The following is an 18,029-nucleotide window of genomic DNA, read 5'->3' as shown; positions in this document are numbered from 1 at the left end:
CATTTTTTTGTTTGCATCAATGTCATGCAAAATGTGTAATTCGGTTTTTCACTATTTTCTCGTGACCCAGATGGCCGATCGATCTCAAACTTCTACAGGTTTGTCTGCTAGTGTATATGGTGGATTACTTGAAGTGCTTACACTGCCAGCAACTGTTTTGTTGGCAAAACCAATTCTGTAATGTTCCTTTAAACACAAGTAGGATTTGAAACTTTGCATGGTAGGGGAATAAATGCGAGGGTAGAGGTTGATATTGTGAATGAAAAAGCCTTTGGAGCGATATAAACTGTTGCCCAGGTTGTATACTCCCAAGGGAGCTGAGAAACATTAAAAAGGGATGTTATTGGCCCTATGACCAGGGCACTAATGTAAAGCGCTTAGAGAATTAAGTGTTAGTTATTAGGCGCTATATAAATCGAAAGTTATTATTAAAGTTATTATTATTATTATAATAAGATGAAGTTTGCGGTAGCACCATGTGTAAATCTCTATAGTGTTGGTTCTCAACCACCGGTTCTTTTCAGAATCAACACCACTCCAAAGAGATTTACACATGGTGCTACCGTAAACCTCACCTAGTTTAAAAAAAGGTAAAACTTGTTGTCTAATTTCCTAAAGCACAGTGGGCACCCACAGACGAAAATACTTTAGCTTAGGTGATACTTTTCTGAAAATATATTCAACAGTTACATTATATAAACAAGGCACTTACAAAAATAAAATGCCAGTATAAATAATCTTTGCCTACATGATCAAACTTAGAGGCAGTGGACACTATCGTTAATTACTAAAAATAACTATTAGCATAAAACCTTACTTGGTAACAAGTAATGGGGAGAGGTTGATAGTACAAAACATTGTGAGAAATGGCTCCCTCTAAAGTAAACAATAGTTTTTGAGAAAGAAGTAATTTTCCACGAATTTGATTTTGAAACGTCAGAATTAGATTTTGAGGTTTTGAAATCAAGCATCTGAAAGCACACAACTTCGTGTGACAAGGGTGTTTTTTCTTTCATTATTATCTCGCAACTTCGACGACCAGTTGTGCTCAAACTTTCACAGGTTTGTTATTTTATGCATGTGTTGAGATACACCTTGTGAGAAGACTGGTCTTTGACAATTATCAATCGTGTCCAATGTCTTTAAACCTTATACATCAGTCAATAGGAGACTTTCCAACGCTAGGCGGCAGCAGACATACCGGGTAAATTTCCATTGTTTACGTAGTTCTAAACATGCGCATAATTCTGAGAACAATGGATTTACCCGGTAAGTCTGCTGCCCTCTATCGTCCCAGAAAGTCTCCCATTAAAAAATAAGTTACAATCAAATACTTCAAAGCACCATTATATCACAGTTTCTGCCAGCAGATTTTTTTTTTGTTAAATACAGAGGAAAATCATGATTAACCAAACAGTTATTTAAAGGATTTGGGTACTTTTTGTAAAAGAAAACACAATGTCCACAGATTCACATTAAATTTACACCGTTTGAAGATAATGATAGTAGAAAGCGTACCTTAAAATATTAGTTGCTAAGGTGGGGAAGTTTTTGAGAAATGAGTAAAACAATGTAATGAAAATACGTTTTCACATGCTAAAGTAATTTCCGTCTCATGATCACCGAGACGAAAATTATTTTCATGTAATTGTTTTACTCATTTCTCAAAACGTACAGCACCTCAGCAAGTAATATTTTCAGGGAAGCTTTCTACCATCATTATTATCTTCAAACTGTGTAAGCTTAGTATAAATCTGTAGACATTGTGTTTTTTATCCTACAAAAAGTACATAGACGCTTTAAAACGTCTGTACATAGATTTTGAGAATGTCATACTTAAAAGTTCACCATCACCTTTATTTTGAAAAAATACTTGGAAAAATATGGCAAGCACCCCATTTGAGCGATTTTTTACAATAATGTTTGTTTATTGTTTAAATGTAATTTAGATATTTGTACACTTCTGAATTATCAGATGTTAATTAACTATCAAAAAATAAAGACCCAACTTCAAGGTTTTAAAAAACTAAAGGCACTTTCTCAATGGGGCAGTGAAGAATAGCTTTCGTGTTCAACGGCAGAAAGTCAAACTCTAGCCTGAACATCTGACGTCACACTTCGAGGCTCATGAATTTCGTCAGGTTACAAGCCTGGGGCGTACATCCGGATCTGTTCGAATGTTTCTTTGACCTCGTAGTAATTTCACATGGAGATTTGGAGTCCATTCTACGTATGAAACAACAATACACCCATGTTCTTTGTACAATATTTACAAACAATATGCATGCTGCTTTCAAACGCAATATGTGCAGCTGTTAAACATCACCTCGGACTAACCAAAACACAATTTTTAAAAGCTTACATCACTGCACGTTTGTCCAATGAAATCATTGTATCCAATGAAACCATTGGGTCTGCAAAAACCAGTGCCTGTCTTTAAGACAGCTAGGGGAGCAGTTAGGGGACCAGTCTAGGCAAACCCTTTCTTTAAGGCTAAGGAATCATTTTGACTGTATTTTAGCATTATCCATTTTGACGATTGGCTGGTTAAGGTCATACTACCAACATAGGGTTGAAATCACGCCAACACTAGGTCCCAACGATGTATTCTCAAACTTTGCAGGGCGACTTTTTCAAAAGAAACTCTGTGAAACATGGCTCCTCGCAAACACTTGGTGGCGCTCTATATAGTGACTCTCCACTGTATGGTACTGATTGCAGTTCAGAATGTTGACAGTTTCTATATATTGACCTCAAGATTTACATATCTACTTATACTTGGATAGAGCCGTTGTGCGTTTTGGCCTGTTTCCAAGACTGTTAATGGTTCAATATGGTGTTGATTATAGACTTGTCTCTGTCCTTCAGTATATCTTGTCATACTCAATCTTGACGAAACGTATGGTCGGATCTCAGCTGTAGTGAAGTTTTCTTCAGAAGAGGTGGAAAGAGCTTGGGAAGTTGGATTAGGACGGGGTAACCTCAACAGCAGCTCTTTATGAAGCGACTGCTCTGACCGTGGGTCACCCAAAACCTTCTGGACGATCTTCTTCACGGCATTTGGGGGGTGTGTCGTGATCTGGTCAAAGCGGAGACAGCGGGATGACAGGACATGCTTCACGAGATTACTCTGAGTTTCTTCCGTAACGTTGGAGATATCTCGATAGACGATCGGGATGATTTCCTTCTTGTAGTGTTTGGCCTGGTCCATGGAGAAGATGACGTCGAAAATGCGTCGGGAGGCAAGATAATCTGGGCTGAAGATGATGACGGACCGCCTGCTGCTCTCCAAGGCTCTCACAATGTTATCATCCGTGCCTGATGAAAATAAATTCGACAATTTTATTTTGAAAGTAAAATCTTTTTTTTTGCCAAATATGGAGTCTTTCACAATTATCAACATTGGTGGCAAATGCAAAACTATGCAGCATGGGGTAAGCACAGCCGTCAAGCTGACCGTGGTCTCTTCCTTGATGTGCCCTCAAAAGTTTCCTAAATGCTATTAAAGTAACTTTAGGTGTGCATGCACACAAGCAAACACTCCTTGTGAACTACCATTTCTACTGCTTCCACATGCACAAATTTTTCACTAACAGTAACAGTAAACCAGGTCAAGAAGTTTGGCCCAGGGCAACTATGGTCGTCGCCTTTTATTTCATAAAACTGTTAAGCAGAAAATACTGCTTGGCAAATTTCTTTGCTAAGCAAGAAATAAGTGGGGTACCAGTCACAGCAATGGTAACTGTATGGTATTCTGGCTGATATACCTGTTTTGCTAAGCAATATTATTTTGTGCTTACAGCAAGTTCATGTGCTTACAGGCTTTATGAGATCGGGCCCAGGCCTGCAGAAAAAAAACCAGTTCTTACCTCCGCCGGGAAGGCAGTTAATTTCCCAGAATACTTTGTAACCTTTTTCCTGCATGTAGCAGACGAGGTGCCTGGCAAATAAACTATCCACATGACTGTTCCAATCGTAAGACAAGTAGACATCGTAGCTTTTCATAGCTGTGAAAATGAATGAAAAAAATCAAATAACCACATTACAATGTATTTCAAAGTGAAATGATTCTAAAAAAGGCTTACGAAAGCTGCTGTACTTGGAACCAGTGTGGTGCTGGGCGGGCCTGCCCAGGACTCTCAATTTTTGCCCAGCACTCTGACGAAAATACATTATGCTGCCCAACACAGATTTCAAATATTGTCCACTTTGCATTGATCTGAGATACAGCTGATGATAAGAAGTGAGAAAGAACGCAATCCAAAAGCCATTCAACTTATTGCATGGCACCATGATACAAACAGTTTGGGAACCTGGCCTCACTTCAGCAATAATGGCCCCATAATTAAGAATAATTTTTTTGATCCCCTTGCCCTCGGTAGACTTCCAACAAATCTTGATTTATTGCCCACAACTAAAAATGGTCTAGCTACAACCCTGCTTGTTACTAAGTAAGTTTTTTATTGCCATTTATTTTAAAGGGACACATTGCCTTGGATCGAACGAGTTGGCAGTATAAAAAGCATTTGTAACCATTTGTTATATATGGTTGGAAAGATGTTTTAAAAGTAGAATACAATGATCCACACATTTGCCGTGAAATTGCATGGTTTTCCTTTTGCTTTGTGAACTAATACGATCGGCCATATATGGGAGTCAAAAATTTGACTCCCATATATGGTAGACCGTTGTTAGTCGACGAGGTAAAAGGAAAACCACACAATTTTGAGGCATATTTGTTTGGATCATTGTATTCTATTCGCTCATCCCCAGCGCCTTGCTTTAACCAAAGGCGCTGGGATGGGCAAACGTATCATGCACTGTCATTGGTTTAATAATGCGCAGTCCCATCATGCATCACACTCACTGCACCATATTTCTATGCACTGCATCTGTGACGTACTTCCTGAACAAGAATCTGTGCAAGCGATTAGCCCATCCCAGCGGTCCTGGATAGACTGGCCTCTTTCCACCCATATGCCTTTTATAACAAACAGTAACAAACGCTTTTCAAAGACCAACTGGACCGATCCAAGGCAGCGTTTTCTTTTAAAGAGTGATTACCAAGGGAGTACCTTCCCATTACCCCACTCTTCCATGATAAGTGATCTGGTTTGCTTTACGTTCATTAACAATCCTAGTACACAGGACATATGGCGTAATGAACCATCTAAATAAAGCAAAAAGCAACAATCGTAAAGTATCTGCTCAAGGACACAAGTGTCGAGACTGGCACCCACACACTGCTGATCAGAAACACCACAGCTTGGCGAGTCCAGTGCTCAGTCTTATTCGCTCGGCAACGACGCACCTCAAGAACTACATTAGGAAACAAATTTTGGGGAGCATAATCTAGCCGGTGACAATTTAACAAAAGTTCAGGCCTGGAATTTCCGTCAGGGCAAGGCCATTTTCGTTTTGCAAAAGGGCACATCCATTGGAAAATCTTAAAGTCAATGGCGAAACTTTTACGGAAGCAATGGCCTCCGTGGTCTGCATGTAATTCCAAGCCTGTAATTTAGATAACAATGTCACCACTCCCCACTCTGTCATCTTTCTAAAAAATTAAAAAAACGTTCAACACATTCATTTTGTACTTACCGTCTTCGCTGGTAATAGTCACGTGATCCCTGTATATCAACTTGATGTCCGTTGCGAATCGATGCCACATCAAAGCAGTGACTACTAAAATCATCACCACACATGCCCCAGGAATAACAAAGATGTGCATCACATCTTCAACGGGCACTTTAACTGACGGAGCTGTAACAGCTTCAGAAATGAAAGAACAAATTGAAGTTTTTGAGTTACCAATACATGTCACAGAGCAGTTTTTAAAGGCACTAGACACCTTTGGTAATTGTCAAAGACCAGTCTTTTCACTTGGTGTATCTCAACATACGCGTAAAATAACACACCCGTGTGAAAATTTGAACTCAACTGGTCGTTGAAGTTGGGAGAACATAATGAAAGAAAACACACCCTTGTAAGTAGTGTGCTTTCAGATACTTGATTTCCAGACCTCATCCGAGGTCTCCAATTCAATTCAAATATTTTAGCTCGCATGTCATGCCCATGTTTAACCACTTCTGGCTGTGGTTATATCACCCGTTTAAACTCTCCCACGTGATATCCTCTCAACCAATCAAAATGTAGAAACTATCCCAGATATTTATGAATGGTCCTTACATATCGGTCCTTGGGTATTTTAAATTACATTTCTGTTGCGGACCACTGTAAAGGGGGAACGCTGTCTATGGAATTGACTCTGTTGTGAAATTTTAGGAAGTCTGGCACCCATCTTCAGATAGCTAGGCTTAAGGCTAACTCACCTTTGAATAATGTTATTTTTTTCGGAATACCCTGACCATCGTTGTCGATCCATAGTGCATAAGTCCCATAGGCAAAGTCGGAAACGTTCCATATATTCAGCTCCACAACAAAGACTGGTGTGCAACCACATTCACAACTGCTCCTGAAAGTGGAAAACAAATTCATGGTTTTATTAACTCACTTTAAAGGCACTGGACACTATTGGTAATTACTCAAAATAATTGCTAGCATAAAAACTTACTTGGTAAAGAGCAATGGAGAGCTGATGGAGAATGTTGATTGTATAAAACATTGTGAGAAACGGCCGCCTCTGAAGTTTTTGAGAAAGAAGTAATTTCTTTACTAAAATATTTGAATTGAATAGTTCAAGGCAGATGAAAGCACATAACTTGTGCGAAAAGGGTGATTTTTCTTCCATTATTCTCTCGCAACCTCGATGACTAGTCGAGTTCAAATTTTCAAAGGTTTGTTATTTTATGCATTATGTTGAGACTTATAGTGAGAATACTGGTCATTGACAATTACCAATAGTGTCCAGTGTCTTTAAAGGTATCATACAGGATTGGGAAGGATACTAAACATCACTGTTTAATTTCAGTCTAAAAGCTTAGTACTTTTCTGTGACAAAAATCACAGGCATATTACTCGGGTGGAATTGTTTTCACAGAACTCGGGAAAGCAGTGCTTTATATCAGTGGGTGCGTTCGATTAGCTTCCCTGGGTCGACCTCGGGTGAGCCCCTGACAAGAGCTAATCGAACGATCACACTCGCCCTCTCGTAGTGACGGCATGCACCTCACGTCACCCCCAAGTGACCCACTCCACAAGCAGGGCACTGGGGGCTGACGCGGGTGAGCCCCGTCAAAGCTATTCCAATGTACCGGGGCAGACCGGGGTCGACCCAGGGAAGCTAAACGAACGCACCCTATGTATGAGTAAAAAAACGAATAAGATTCTCAATCCCAAGCCCCTCATTACATCATGAACATTCTGCAAGTTGGTGCTGAACTGAGACTCCTTCGGTCAAATAGCTCCTGTTCACCGTCACTTTTGCTGGTAGAGCCTTCTCGATATATGGACCCAAACTCTGGAATAAACTTCCCAATCACATCAGGAACACAACATCCTTCAACACATTCAAGGCACTTCTGAAAGCCCACTTGTTTCAAGAGGCCTACCATCAATGGCTTTTTATTTCTTCTGTGCCTCAGAGCCTGGGAGCAAACTTTGGATTTAGGCGCTGAACAAATTATTTATGATTGATTGATTGGTTGATTGGTTCAAATTAATAACTGGGGATCAACTTACTCATCTTGACCCTTCATTTGGGAAAAACTGGCGGAAGTTGTAAACACTGTCCCTTGCGTATCAAGACCTTCTGGTAAACTCGTAAGAACGAACCAGTTATCCGAAGCGTCTGACGAGAATTCTAAGCCAGTGGAATTGTTATTCTTGAACCAGCTCCCGGATATAATCTGGACAGTGTGTTTACCAACAAAGTATTCACAATGGAACGTGATGTTTTTGCCAACATCGGCGGTGGTATTGATACAACCTCGATGCTGAATGTTGATCGGTGGACGGTTTTCGTTACAGTCTGAGGAATGAAGATATATAATAAGTCAAACAATCTGAAGAATGTCCTGATTGATCACACAAGATGCTCATGGGTTATTCCCAGCAGACATGGACATGACACAAAAACAATCAAGTTTTAAAAGCCCTATTCTGCAATCTGGGGCGTAATTTGATCTTTATAAAAAATGTAAAATATATTTTTTTAGGGGGGGTAGGGGGGGCAAAAAGAAACGGTTAAAAAATCATTAAGTTTTTTTCTCGTCATCATCAACATTGTTTTAGAAAATAATTAGTGTTAGAAAATAGTTACCACTCATTGATCAGAAACTAACCTTTGATAACCTCAAAGGTAATGTCCTGTTGAATTGACTTGTTGTGACCGGAGGCTACACAAGTATAAACTCCTCCATCCTTCTCCTCGACAGATTCAAACCTCAAAACCTGCCCCCGAAATGACAATGACTGTTCAAGATCCTTATCTATAGGCTTTCCGTCCTTCATCCATTTTATGGTACAGAAGTTTTCTGCATAGCAGCTAAGCTCTTTGAATTGTTTTTCCAGGGCAAATTCGATATTTGAAGTCTCTTCAAATCGCAGAACGCCATCTACAATACAAAAAAAACAGAGATAACATAAAAGGATGAAAAATTTTCAAATTTTAATCTGTGCTTGTATTCGTATTTGGCCTGTTCATACAGTATGTCTGGTCTATGCGTATTAGTTCTTTTTTAATACAATTTGCACAATATTAGTAAATTGTGATGCCTCATGCAAAATAAGGTCACTTCCTCCTTAATTTCAAAGCCAAGTTTATTCGGGTGTTTTTCTTTCATTATTTTCTTGCAACTTCCATGACCAACGTTTTCAGTGAGAATACTGGTCTTTGAAATTTACCAAACATGTACAGGGGTCGATTTCACAAAGGTAGTCCTAACTAAGCTTAAGCGATATCGATTTATTTTATTCAGGATATATCGCCGGCAATATATCGCGATATTTGATATAATCGCGATTAATTAAATTTGACATCATCAGTCTCCAAACTCCAAGTGAAAGTTGTAGAAGAGACAGTCATAGCATAAGAGAGGTGTTCTAATGACCTATTCTTCTGGTTTTACTCCAAACCTATGGGGTGGAAGATGTCTCAGCTAGCAAATGCATCGCGATATTTAATCGATATCGCGATATATCGCGATAATCGCGATAATCGCGATATATCGCGATATATCGATATTTCGATTAAAACCAAATCCATCCGATATCGAAATCGTTTCCAAATTAATATCACGATATTCGATAATATCGTGATATCGCCCAAGCTTAGTCCTAACTTAGGACTTGTCCTTTAACTTAGGACTAGTCCTAACTTAGGACTAGTCCTAGTGAGTAAAACAAACTTAAGGCTAGACCTAAGTTACACCGTAACTCGTTTTAACTCGAGATAAGACTAGTCTTACAACTATTTGTGCAATCCAATCCAGTGCCTTTAAGAACTCATATTGATATCAAGCTAAAATGTGTCAGTCGATAGATTACTTCCGAGAACGACACAATTACTATTTGCCATATCAATGTAGTATTTGATTAATTTATTATGCAAGGTTAAGGAAGTGTTTAGTCGGGATATAAATAACTTCCTGGTACTCATTACATCACTACCTGGTTTCATGTGATTTCCTCCTCTGTTATGTGTCTGTCCGCATCTCTTTTAAAGGCACTTGACACTATTGGTAACTACATGTACACTTTGGCCTAAAATGCCACACAACGTCACAATGACATTTTTAAGAATGAGGAAGGCTTCCCCGTGAAAGAGCTGAGAGATTAAATGAAAAATGAATTTGAATGAGATGTAATACTTCCTTTAGGGAAGTTCTTCTCTTATCAGGCAATAAACAACACTCCACCCACAACATGTTAACTTTTATAAACAATAATTCTGGCTTTGAAAGTGAAGGCTATTAAGTTCAATCAATCGAAACCTTCAAATTGGTTTCAAAGGCTTTACAACCATGACACATTGCACATTGATCTACAGTCCTATATGTGGCATGATGTTTGATAAGTATATTTTGATCCGAGAGGAAACTATTCAAGTGGGCTGGTAGGATGGTATCGAGGATTAGCAGTGGGTGGGATCTACTTGGCACCGGACACTATTAGTAATTACTCAAAACAATTGTGGCATAAAAACTGAATTGGTAACGAGCAATGGAGAGCTGTTGATAGTATAAGACATTGTGAGAAACGGCTCCCTCTGATGTCATGTAGTTTTCGAGAAAGAAGTAATTTTCCACTAAAATATTTGAATTACCAAAGGTGTACAGTGTCTTTAAAGGCACTGGGGTGGATTTCACAAAGGTAGTCCTAACTTAGGACTAATCCTAGGCAATGCTAAGAGATAGGACTGGTCCTAACTCATCCTAACTTAGGACTGGTCCTATCTCTTAGCAATGCCTAGGACTAGTCCTAAGTTAGGACTACCTTTGTGAAATCCACCCCCGGACACCAATGGTTATTGTCAAGACCAGTATTCTCACTTGGTGTATCCCAAAATATGCATAAAAAAACGAACCTGTTAAAATTTGGGCTGAATTGGTCATAGAAGTTGCAAGAAAATAGTGAAAGAAAAAACACCCTTGTTGCACAAATGTGTGTGCTTCCAGATGCCTGAGAAACACTGAAGTTTTTCTCAGATTCAAATATTTTAGTTAGAAATTACCTCTTTCTCAAAACAGTATAACTTCAGAGGGAGTCTGTTCTTACAATGCAAAGTGTACTATCAACAGCTCTCCGTTGCTTGTTACTAAATAAGTTTTAATGCTAGTATACACTGAACTTGTCACTAAACATGTCCAGGGCCTTTAATAACAAAACAAAACGTAAGCGCCGATCCGTAAGCGCCGATTCTGTGCTTACGGAAAGCAGAGCCATGAAATTGGGCCCAGAATTGTTACATGAAATGAAGTGAAATTAAGATCTGCTTCGTCAGTGCTCTGGGTAAGATGAGATGTTCAAAAATCAATAAGAAAATTGTCAAATACCTTCAGTTTGATTTTCCAGACATTCATGTACATACAGTTTATGCAGTGGAGATCCTGCGACATAATGAACGACAAACGTAGTGACAATGAAGGTGACAAGAACAGTGTAAGTCGAGGGTCTTTTAAAAGCAGTCTCCATGTCTTTCAAGCTTCATGTGCCTCCCAAGTATATCTGGGGGAAAAAAATAACAGTTATGAGCAACACTTTTAGAGAAACAAAACCTAGGATGTAGACAATTCTGTCTTCTTGCTATTAAGGGAACATCTCAAAAGTTGGTTACGTTCTAGGCGCGAAGGAATGTTGTGTTTATTTTTCAGTCCAGAATCTACATAACTGAGAAGGAGATGCAACTGTCATGTATGTGAACTGTCTGTCACTAAAACCCTTTTCACATGAGAGCCGAAGACCAACGTCCCTTGTTTGTGGGCGACAGTTGTCTATCCCAAAGGTTGTTTGCGATTGCATGACCAAGAGAAAAATTTATCTCATCATGGGTTACATTGTATGTGTAGCTGTATTTTGATACCCAATCAGAATTGAAAGATATTTATCAGGCTCTGTCAATATTTGAACATCATGTTGTACATGGTACCCCAAATTCAGTGAGGTACGTGTGTATGATGAAATACACAAGGCCGTTGGACTTTTCCAGTCATGATTGTAGGTCTACTGGCCTAGGTTAAAATCACTCCTGTGTGGTCTAGTGTCAAATTTGAGCCCTGAAGTCAGTGTGTTGTACATTGGACACTTTTGTTACATGTGTCAAAGACCAGGGCCCAATTTCATGGCTCTGCTTACCACAAGCACAGACTCGGCGCTTACGGAAGCAGGGAATTCTGTGCCTACGGCAAGCGTATTTCATGGGTTAGCGGCGAATTTGGGCTTCTGCACGTGCGTACTTCACGTTACTAGGCATTCTACACTTATAAGACTAGCGCAGAAATTCGGCGCTTGCACGTAAGCGGAGAATCGCGATCGTAAGCGCAGAATTCGGCGGTAAGCAGAGCCATGAAATTGGGCCCAGTATTCTCCCTTGGTGTATTCCAACATAATATGCATAAACAAACTGTGAAAATTTGGGCTCAATTGGTCACCAAAGTTGCAAGCGAATAATGAAAGAAAAAAGTTCTTTGTTAAGTAGAATATATAGCAAGACATTTCTCTAAAGAACAAACTCTACTGTAACCTGGCAAGTAGGAATACACTGATAACGTACCTCACCATGCAAATTGCAAATGCCTCAAATCTAATAAGTACAAAACATGGATGTACAATATTGTCTACATGTATGGTACAATACTTACAAATTTGAATAACTGGCAAGGTTCTTCAAAACGCATCAGATTGGTAGTACTACTTTAACCTTCGTCTCCAAAAAGGAGATTGAATTTTGAAAGCTTTTAGTTATTTTGCAAGTTGAAACTACTTCTTGAATGATGGAGTCTGCATTCGCACACGTCTCACTGACAACAGCAGTGTATTAAATGCTCACTACCCAATTTCCCTTTATGTATTGTACTTTACACTCTAACATTGTACAACCTAAAAATATTTATAGAAACTTTACAAATAATCATATTTCAAGGAAGTTAGGAATCTAATATGACTGACAATCCTATTGACCAAATGGGAAAGAACATTCTATCCCCCCCCCCCACAAGTTTTGAAATGCTTTCCCTGTTTATTTCCCTGTTTTAAACTTTTAGTACAACACAGAAAGGGAAGATACCCTTTATCTGTTTGTGTTTGGTAGTTTCACATTTAAAATTATGGCAAAAACAACTTTTGACAATGACTATCTAGAGCAAGCATGAGGCAAGCTAGTCGAAATGTTGAGACCAATTTAGAGCTAAGGCCAAGTAAAAAAAAGAAACATGTTTAGTGTCACCGACCGCTTCCTTTTTACAGGCCGCCTCCTTTTTTTCTTTTCTTTTTAAAGATTTCTTTATGATTTTTTTTATTTTATTTTTGTATGAATTTTTTTATTTATTTTTTTAAAGGGTTGTTTTAGTGATCTCAGCTCAAACAATATGAATATCTTGACCAAAATGTTTCATAATGTAGGCCTATCTGTGTGTTTGAGCAGTAGAAAAAAACAATGGATATTTGACATTTTAAAAAGAATGGCGGCCATCTTGAAATAAAAAATAAAAAAATAAAAAGCCCCCTCCTCCTTCTTTTTTTGAGAAAATCGGAATAAAAACATGATTCTTTTTTTACTCGGCCTAACTCTGTACTTTAGCAGTGAAGTAAATAACAAGAAGTCCCAGCCACTAAGTGAAATTACCGTAGTTAGTACCCGACAATTTATATTAAAATGTTATTTTAAGGGAAGGTACACGTTTGGTAATTACTCAAAACAAATATTAACTTAAAAACTGACTTGGTAATGAGCATTGGAGAGCTGTTGATAGTATCAAACATTGTGAGAAACGGCTCCCTCTGAAGTAGCATAGATTTTGGTAATTTCTCACTAAAATAATAACAGTCTTTTATTCCTATCTGAAAGCACACAAATTCGTCCAACAAGGGTGGTTTTTCTTTCATCATATTCTCCGAACTCCCATGACCAATTGATCTCAAATTTTCACAGGTTTGCTATGTTATGCTTATGTTGGGATACACCAAGTAAGAAGACTGGTCTTTGACAATTGTGACCATCCACCACAAATGGGCTGTAAAGTCGCACTTGCACATTGCAAAGCCTATTAAATTGTTTGGGTTTTCAAGAAATCTTTGAGAAATCTGAATAAAAAAGTATGTGGCTTTGAGAAATCATAACTTCGTCAAGAAATATCTGATTTAAATGTGGATGGTATCATTTTTAAGCTGATTACACACTCTCTCAAAAAATGCATTAATCCCATAACAGTGAAAGTGTCAACTTTACAGCCCATTGGTGGTGGATGATCACAATTGACAACTGTGTTTTGTGTACAGTGCCTTTAAACAATTGTCTACATACGTGTGTATGTACCAGCGTAGAAAGATGTAGACAGTAAAAAAGAAAAAAAAAAAAATCACACTTACGTAAAAAGGAGAGAAAATGCTGTGTAGGCCTAGGTAAAACATACTACACAATTACAAAACAATTCAATTGACCCTACTTTAAAGCTCTTCTGTGAGTTGACCCACCACCATTGACCACCTCCAAACCCCAATATGAACTCAGAAATGCATGCAGGCAGTGAGTCATGGTGTTTTCCTGTAACCAGAGGTATGGCAATTGAACTTTTAAATTTAACTGTATTAAAAACAAACGGATACAAACGGAAACACGAAACTGAACTCAGAATTGCATGCAGGCAGTGAGTCATGTTGTTTTCCTGCAACCAGAGGTATGGCAATTGAACTTTTAAATTTAACTGTATTAAAAACAAACGGATACAAACGGCAACAAGAAACTGATGGTCGCACACACACCAACTAACAAAAGTCAAAACAGCAATGTACTGTTTTACTTTTACCATTATTAATTATAACACTCACCTCCTGTTCTGGCTTAGCCTGCCCTTCCGTTGGCTGTTTTTTTTTATGGCTCTCTTTTATTCATCATCATAGAGCAAGTTTGTATTAACTTCTGTGTTACCATAGTTAAATATGATTAAAAGTTAAGATCTATTTTTAAACTAGTCATAAGTGAACACCATTAATTGAATGAATTACCATAACTTATAAACACTAACATTGCAACAACAGTCAACACTACACAACAGCCCAACCAAGTGGGCTATAGCCAATATTAATTGATAATGATAGCTACCTGTGTGTATTGATTTGAGCATGGAGTTGACGATGGCCCGTAAATTTCATAGCAAACTCTGTCAGATTTCCCGAATTTCTAGCTCTAGAAAGTTATCGATCAGCGTTGACATCTTGACAACACAGTAGCAGTCCCTAATTGCACATAATTATGATAAAAATGGTAGTAAACGCAACTTAGCACCGATGTAGCAGTTTACCATTACACATCGTGCACCACCAAGATTCGAGAATTGATTCAACGAACTTTAGAAACACACGGATGACGTACTGTTTTTGCTATATCCGGGAAAGTTCATTCTACGTATGGGTGAATTAAATTTAACGTATTTATGTTTTTATTGCACTGTTTATTACACTTGTAACGATTTATAAGTTTTAACTGATTTTATATTATAATTATTCTTTTATAATGATATAACAATATAAAATAAATTCAGTCGGTTATTTACCAATCTAGTTAGTTTCAAAATTGCAGATAATTGTCCCCCTTTTTATGAGTAGTCGCGTGCTTTTACGAAACTGGTTCAAGTACGGCTGTTTGTGTGCCGCCGCTGGCGGCCTTGGAAAAAGTTTTCAAACACACAGGGTATTCCTAGATACCCTTGTAGCCTTGCTCAAGGCAGTCGCATTATTCGCTCCGAAAAGATGCCGCTGTAAACCCACCCGTATACCCTGTACGTGGTGCGTGCGATCACACCGCATGGCCCACCCGTATACACACTGTCACATCGTACGACTACTGTGCACACATTCAAGTCATCCGCACTCGTACCACTAACTGCATCATCGGAGGCCGTCCCGGTGTGGCGGTTTCAACTTTCCGCCGTGTTCAGTTTTCCGAATGACCAAATACGGTAACATTACGTCATGCGATGCCTGCGCACAGCAAGCAAAAGTAGTCAATTTTTAGTGCTGTATTGAGTCATCCGTGTTACTCTCCGGTAGCTGTCATGGCGGCGTCCACGAGTACAACGAGCGGCGAACGCGTGGATCGTATGAGAGAATTTGGTGTGGCACAAGCAGTGTGACCTGCTTACAGCTGTACGCATGAATACGTGTAAAGATGGGGCAAGAGAATGTGACTAAACAGAAAAGAATTGTAATAATAAACAATTTGGGGTCACTGAGAGAACTACAGTACTCGCCAGGGTACTCGCGGCTGTATTTTTGTCTGGCTACGTCACCCGGAAAACTGAACACGCCGGAAAGCTTAAACCGTTCCAACAACGTGGTGAAATGTCCGGCTACGTCACCCGGAAAACTGAACACGGCGGAAGACTGAAACCGCCACACCGGATAGTGTACGGGGGTCGTGTCGTGCGATGTTACGCACTGGGTTTTTATACAGCGGCGGTCTTTTTTCGGAGTGAATAATTCGACTGACGGCCTCCGCATGCGGATAGTGTACGGGGGTCGTGTCGTGCGATGTTACGCACAGTGAATACGGGTGGGTTTATATACAGCGGCGGTCTTTTTTCGGAGTGAATAATTCGACTGCCTTGAGCAAGGCTAAGATACTTGTCTTCTATCCCGTAAAGTTATTGACGAGCCTTGAAGTGTGACGTATGTTCAGGCCAGGGTAATCCCTATATAAATGGCTATTCATGTAGAATATATTCGTTACCATATGGCAGATGTTTTGTTACTTCGCCTGCGAGGTGGCTCGGCAGCGTGTACATAAAGACGATCAATATTTTTCAATCAAAGCACAAGTCGATGTAGCCGAGAATCTTCTAAAAACACGGTATGCAATCAAAAGACAAACTTGATATTGCCGTTGATTTGTTTTTTGTTGTTACTATTAATTTTTGGGGTTTTTGTTTTTCTTGTTTTTCTTGAAAGAGTTCCCGTGAACTGACTACACGCTCAACGCTCTAGAACTCCCCGTTGCTGATAACAAAGTATAGGCCTTTATACCCCAAATTCCGAGTCAACAGCGAGTCCATAGCTGGTCAGTGAATCTGGATCAAACTGACCCAGAAATGGGTCAACTGACGCAGATTCCGGATCCTCTGCTGACCAAACAAGGAGTCATGTCCCTGAGTACTGCAGGCCGACTTGAAGATGCTTTGGTTATAAACATGGTGCAAATTAAAACATAATCTCAATTTCCCTCGTTTTGTTCACTTGTTAATCTAGTTTTATTCAAGAGAAATGATGTGGGTCTTGGCTGTTGGCTTCTAAAAATTAACGGCAACGATAGATTTTTTTCTAAGACAGATTATTGCAAACGCACACATCAGACAAACACCCGGACTAACTTATAGTACTTGGTGCAAGACGTTGTTGTTCAGGCAGTGAAAAAGCGCTGCAAAGTATAGACAAATCCTTGCGAAACAGGACACAGCGTTGGACAGAACAAACTTTAATTTTGAGATATTTAGATGGAAATGTTCTTTTGTGACGCTTCCAAAAAGCTATCGTGCCCATACATCAATGTGCCTTTAGTAAAGATGCTATGTCAGATTTTTGGCCCCAAACATTAAAATATATATTTTTTTGAGTGAATGCTAATTCAAAGAGTATCACCGGCTCTAACGAAAAAAAGTTTAACCTTTACTTTTAATGGTCAGGAACCATGAAAATTTTTTAAAACGTTTCTTATAAAACACATAAGAATTGGTCACGTGATATATTGTCGGGATCCCGACAACAACTAATTTTGAGCACTTTATTACACTGCTATGTACTAATAATTGGCGGACTTTTTCTAGCAATGGCTCAAATGAAAGCTTGTAACTTTCTCGACCCCCATCAAAATACCTGTTGAATTTTAAATCACAATTTTTGGGTCAAATCGGCCAAAAATCTGACATAGCATCTCTGCCTTGGATCTGGCGAGTTGGTCTATGAAAAAGCGATTGAAACCGTTTATTATAAAATGCATGGTTAGAGAAATTGTTTTGAAAGTAGAATGATAATGTTCGACATAAATATGCCTCGAAATTGCATGGTTTACTTTATACGTCGTCGTGAATAAACACGGCACTCTATTTTGTGGAGCAAGTTTTTGACTCCCCATAAAATGGCCGACCGTGTACAACTACGACGGTCAACTCGCAACTCCCAACTCCGAGCAATGGGGGACTTTTGACGCTTGGTCGCATGCAGCAGACTTACCAGGTAAAATCCATTGTTCTCGGTAATGTACGCATGCTCAGAACTATGTCAACAATGGAAATTTACCTGGTAATTCTGCTGCCATCTAGCGCCTCAAAGTCCCCCATTCACAACCACCACAAGGAACAAGGTCGAGTGGGCACAATGGTTAACTAAAGGTTGACCATTTTGACTCGAACCCGGGCTGG

At 39.1% G+C, this 18,029-nt stretch overlaps 1 protein-coding gene across 1 annotated transcript; it reads right to left on the bottom strand.

Moving 5' to 3' along the window:
- Positions 1-1,752: 1,752 nt before the first annotated feature.
- Positions 1,753-14,934, bottom strand: LOC117298890 (interleukin-1 receptor accessory protein-like 1). Its single transcript, XM_033782262.1, has 8 exons — positions 14,720-14,934; positions 10,956-11,127; positions 8,244-8,516; positions 7,642-7,930; positions 6,333-6,475; positions 5,602-5,772; positions 3,870-4,007; positions 1,753-3,318 (listed from the first exon to the last, which is right to left on the bottom strand). The coding sequence occupies exons 2-8, from the start codon at positions 11,092-11,094 to the stop codon at positions 2,741-2,743; spliced, it is 1,731 nt and encodes a 576-aa protein (XP_033638153.1). The 5' UTR covers positions 11,095-11,127; positions 14,720-14,934; the 3' UTR covers positions 1,753-2,740.
- Between the last annotated feature and the right edge of the window lie 3,095 nt (positions 14,935-18,029).

The sequence above is a fragment of the Asterias rubens genome, chromosome 13 (assembly GCF_902459465.1).
Source record: "Asterias rubens chromosome 13, eAstRub1.3, whole genome shotgun sequence".
NCBI classification, from domain to species: Eukaryota; Metazoa; Echinodermata; class Asteroidea; order Forcipulatida; family Asteriidae; genus Asterias; species Asterias rubens.
The sequence above is the reverse complement of the archived record's forward strand: the minus strand, read 5'-3'. Positions and strand labels throughout refer to the sequence as shown.

Excerpts from the sequence above, each read along its gene's own strand:
- LOC117298890 (XM_033782262.1), bottom strand. The coding sequence starts at position 11,094 with ATGGAGACTGCTTTTAAAAGACCCTCGACTTACACTGTTCTTGTCACC. Across the intron at positions 8,517-10,955 it reads TCTGGAAAATCAAACTGAAG|ATGGCGTTCTGCGATTTGAA; the intron begins GTATTTGACAAT and ends TTTGTATTGTAG. Across the intron at positions 3,319-3,869 it reads TAACTGCCTTCCCGGCGGAG|GCACGGATGATAACATTGTG; the intron begins GTAAGAACTGGT and ends TATTTTCATCAG.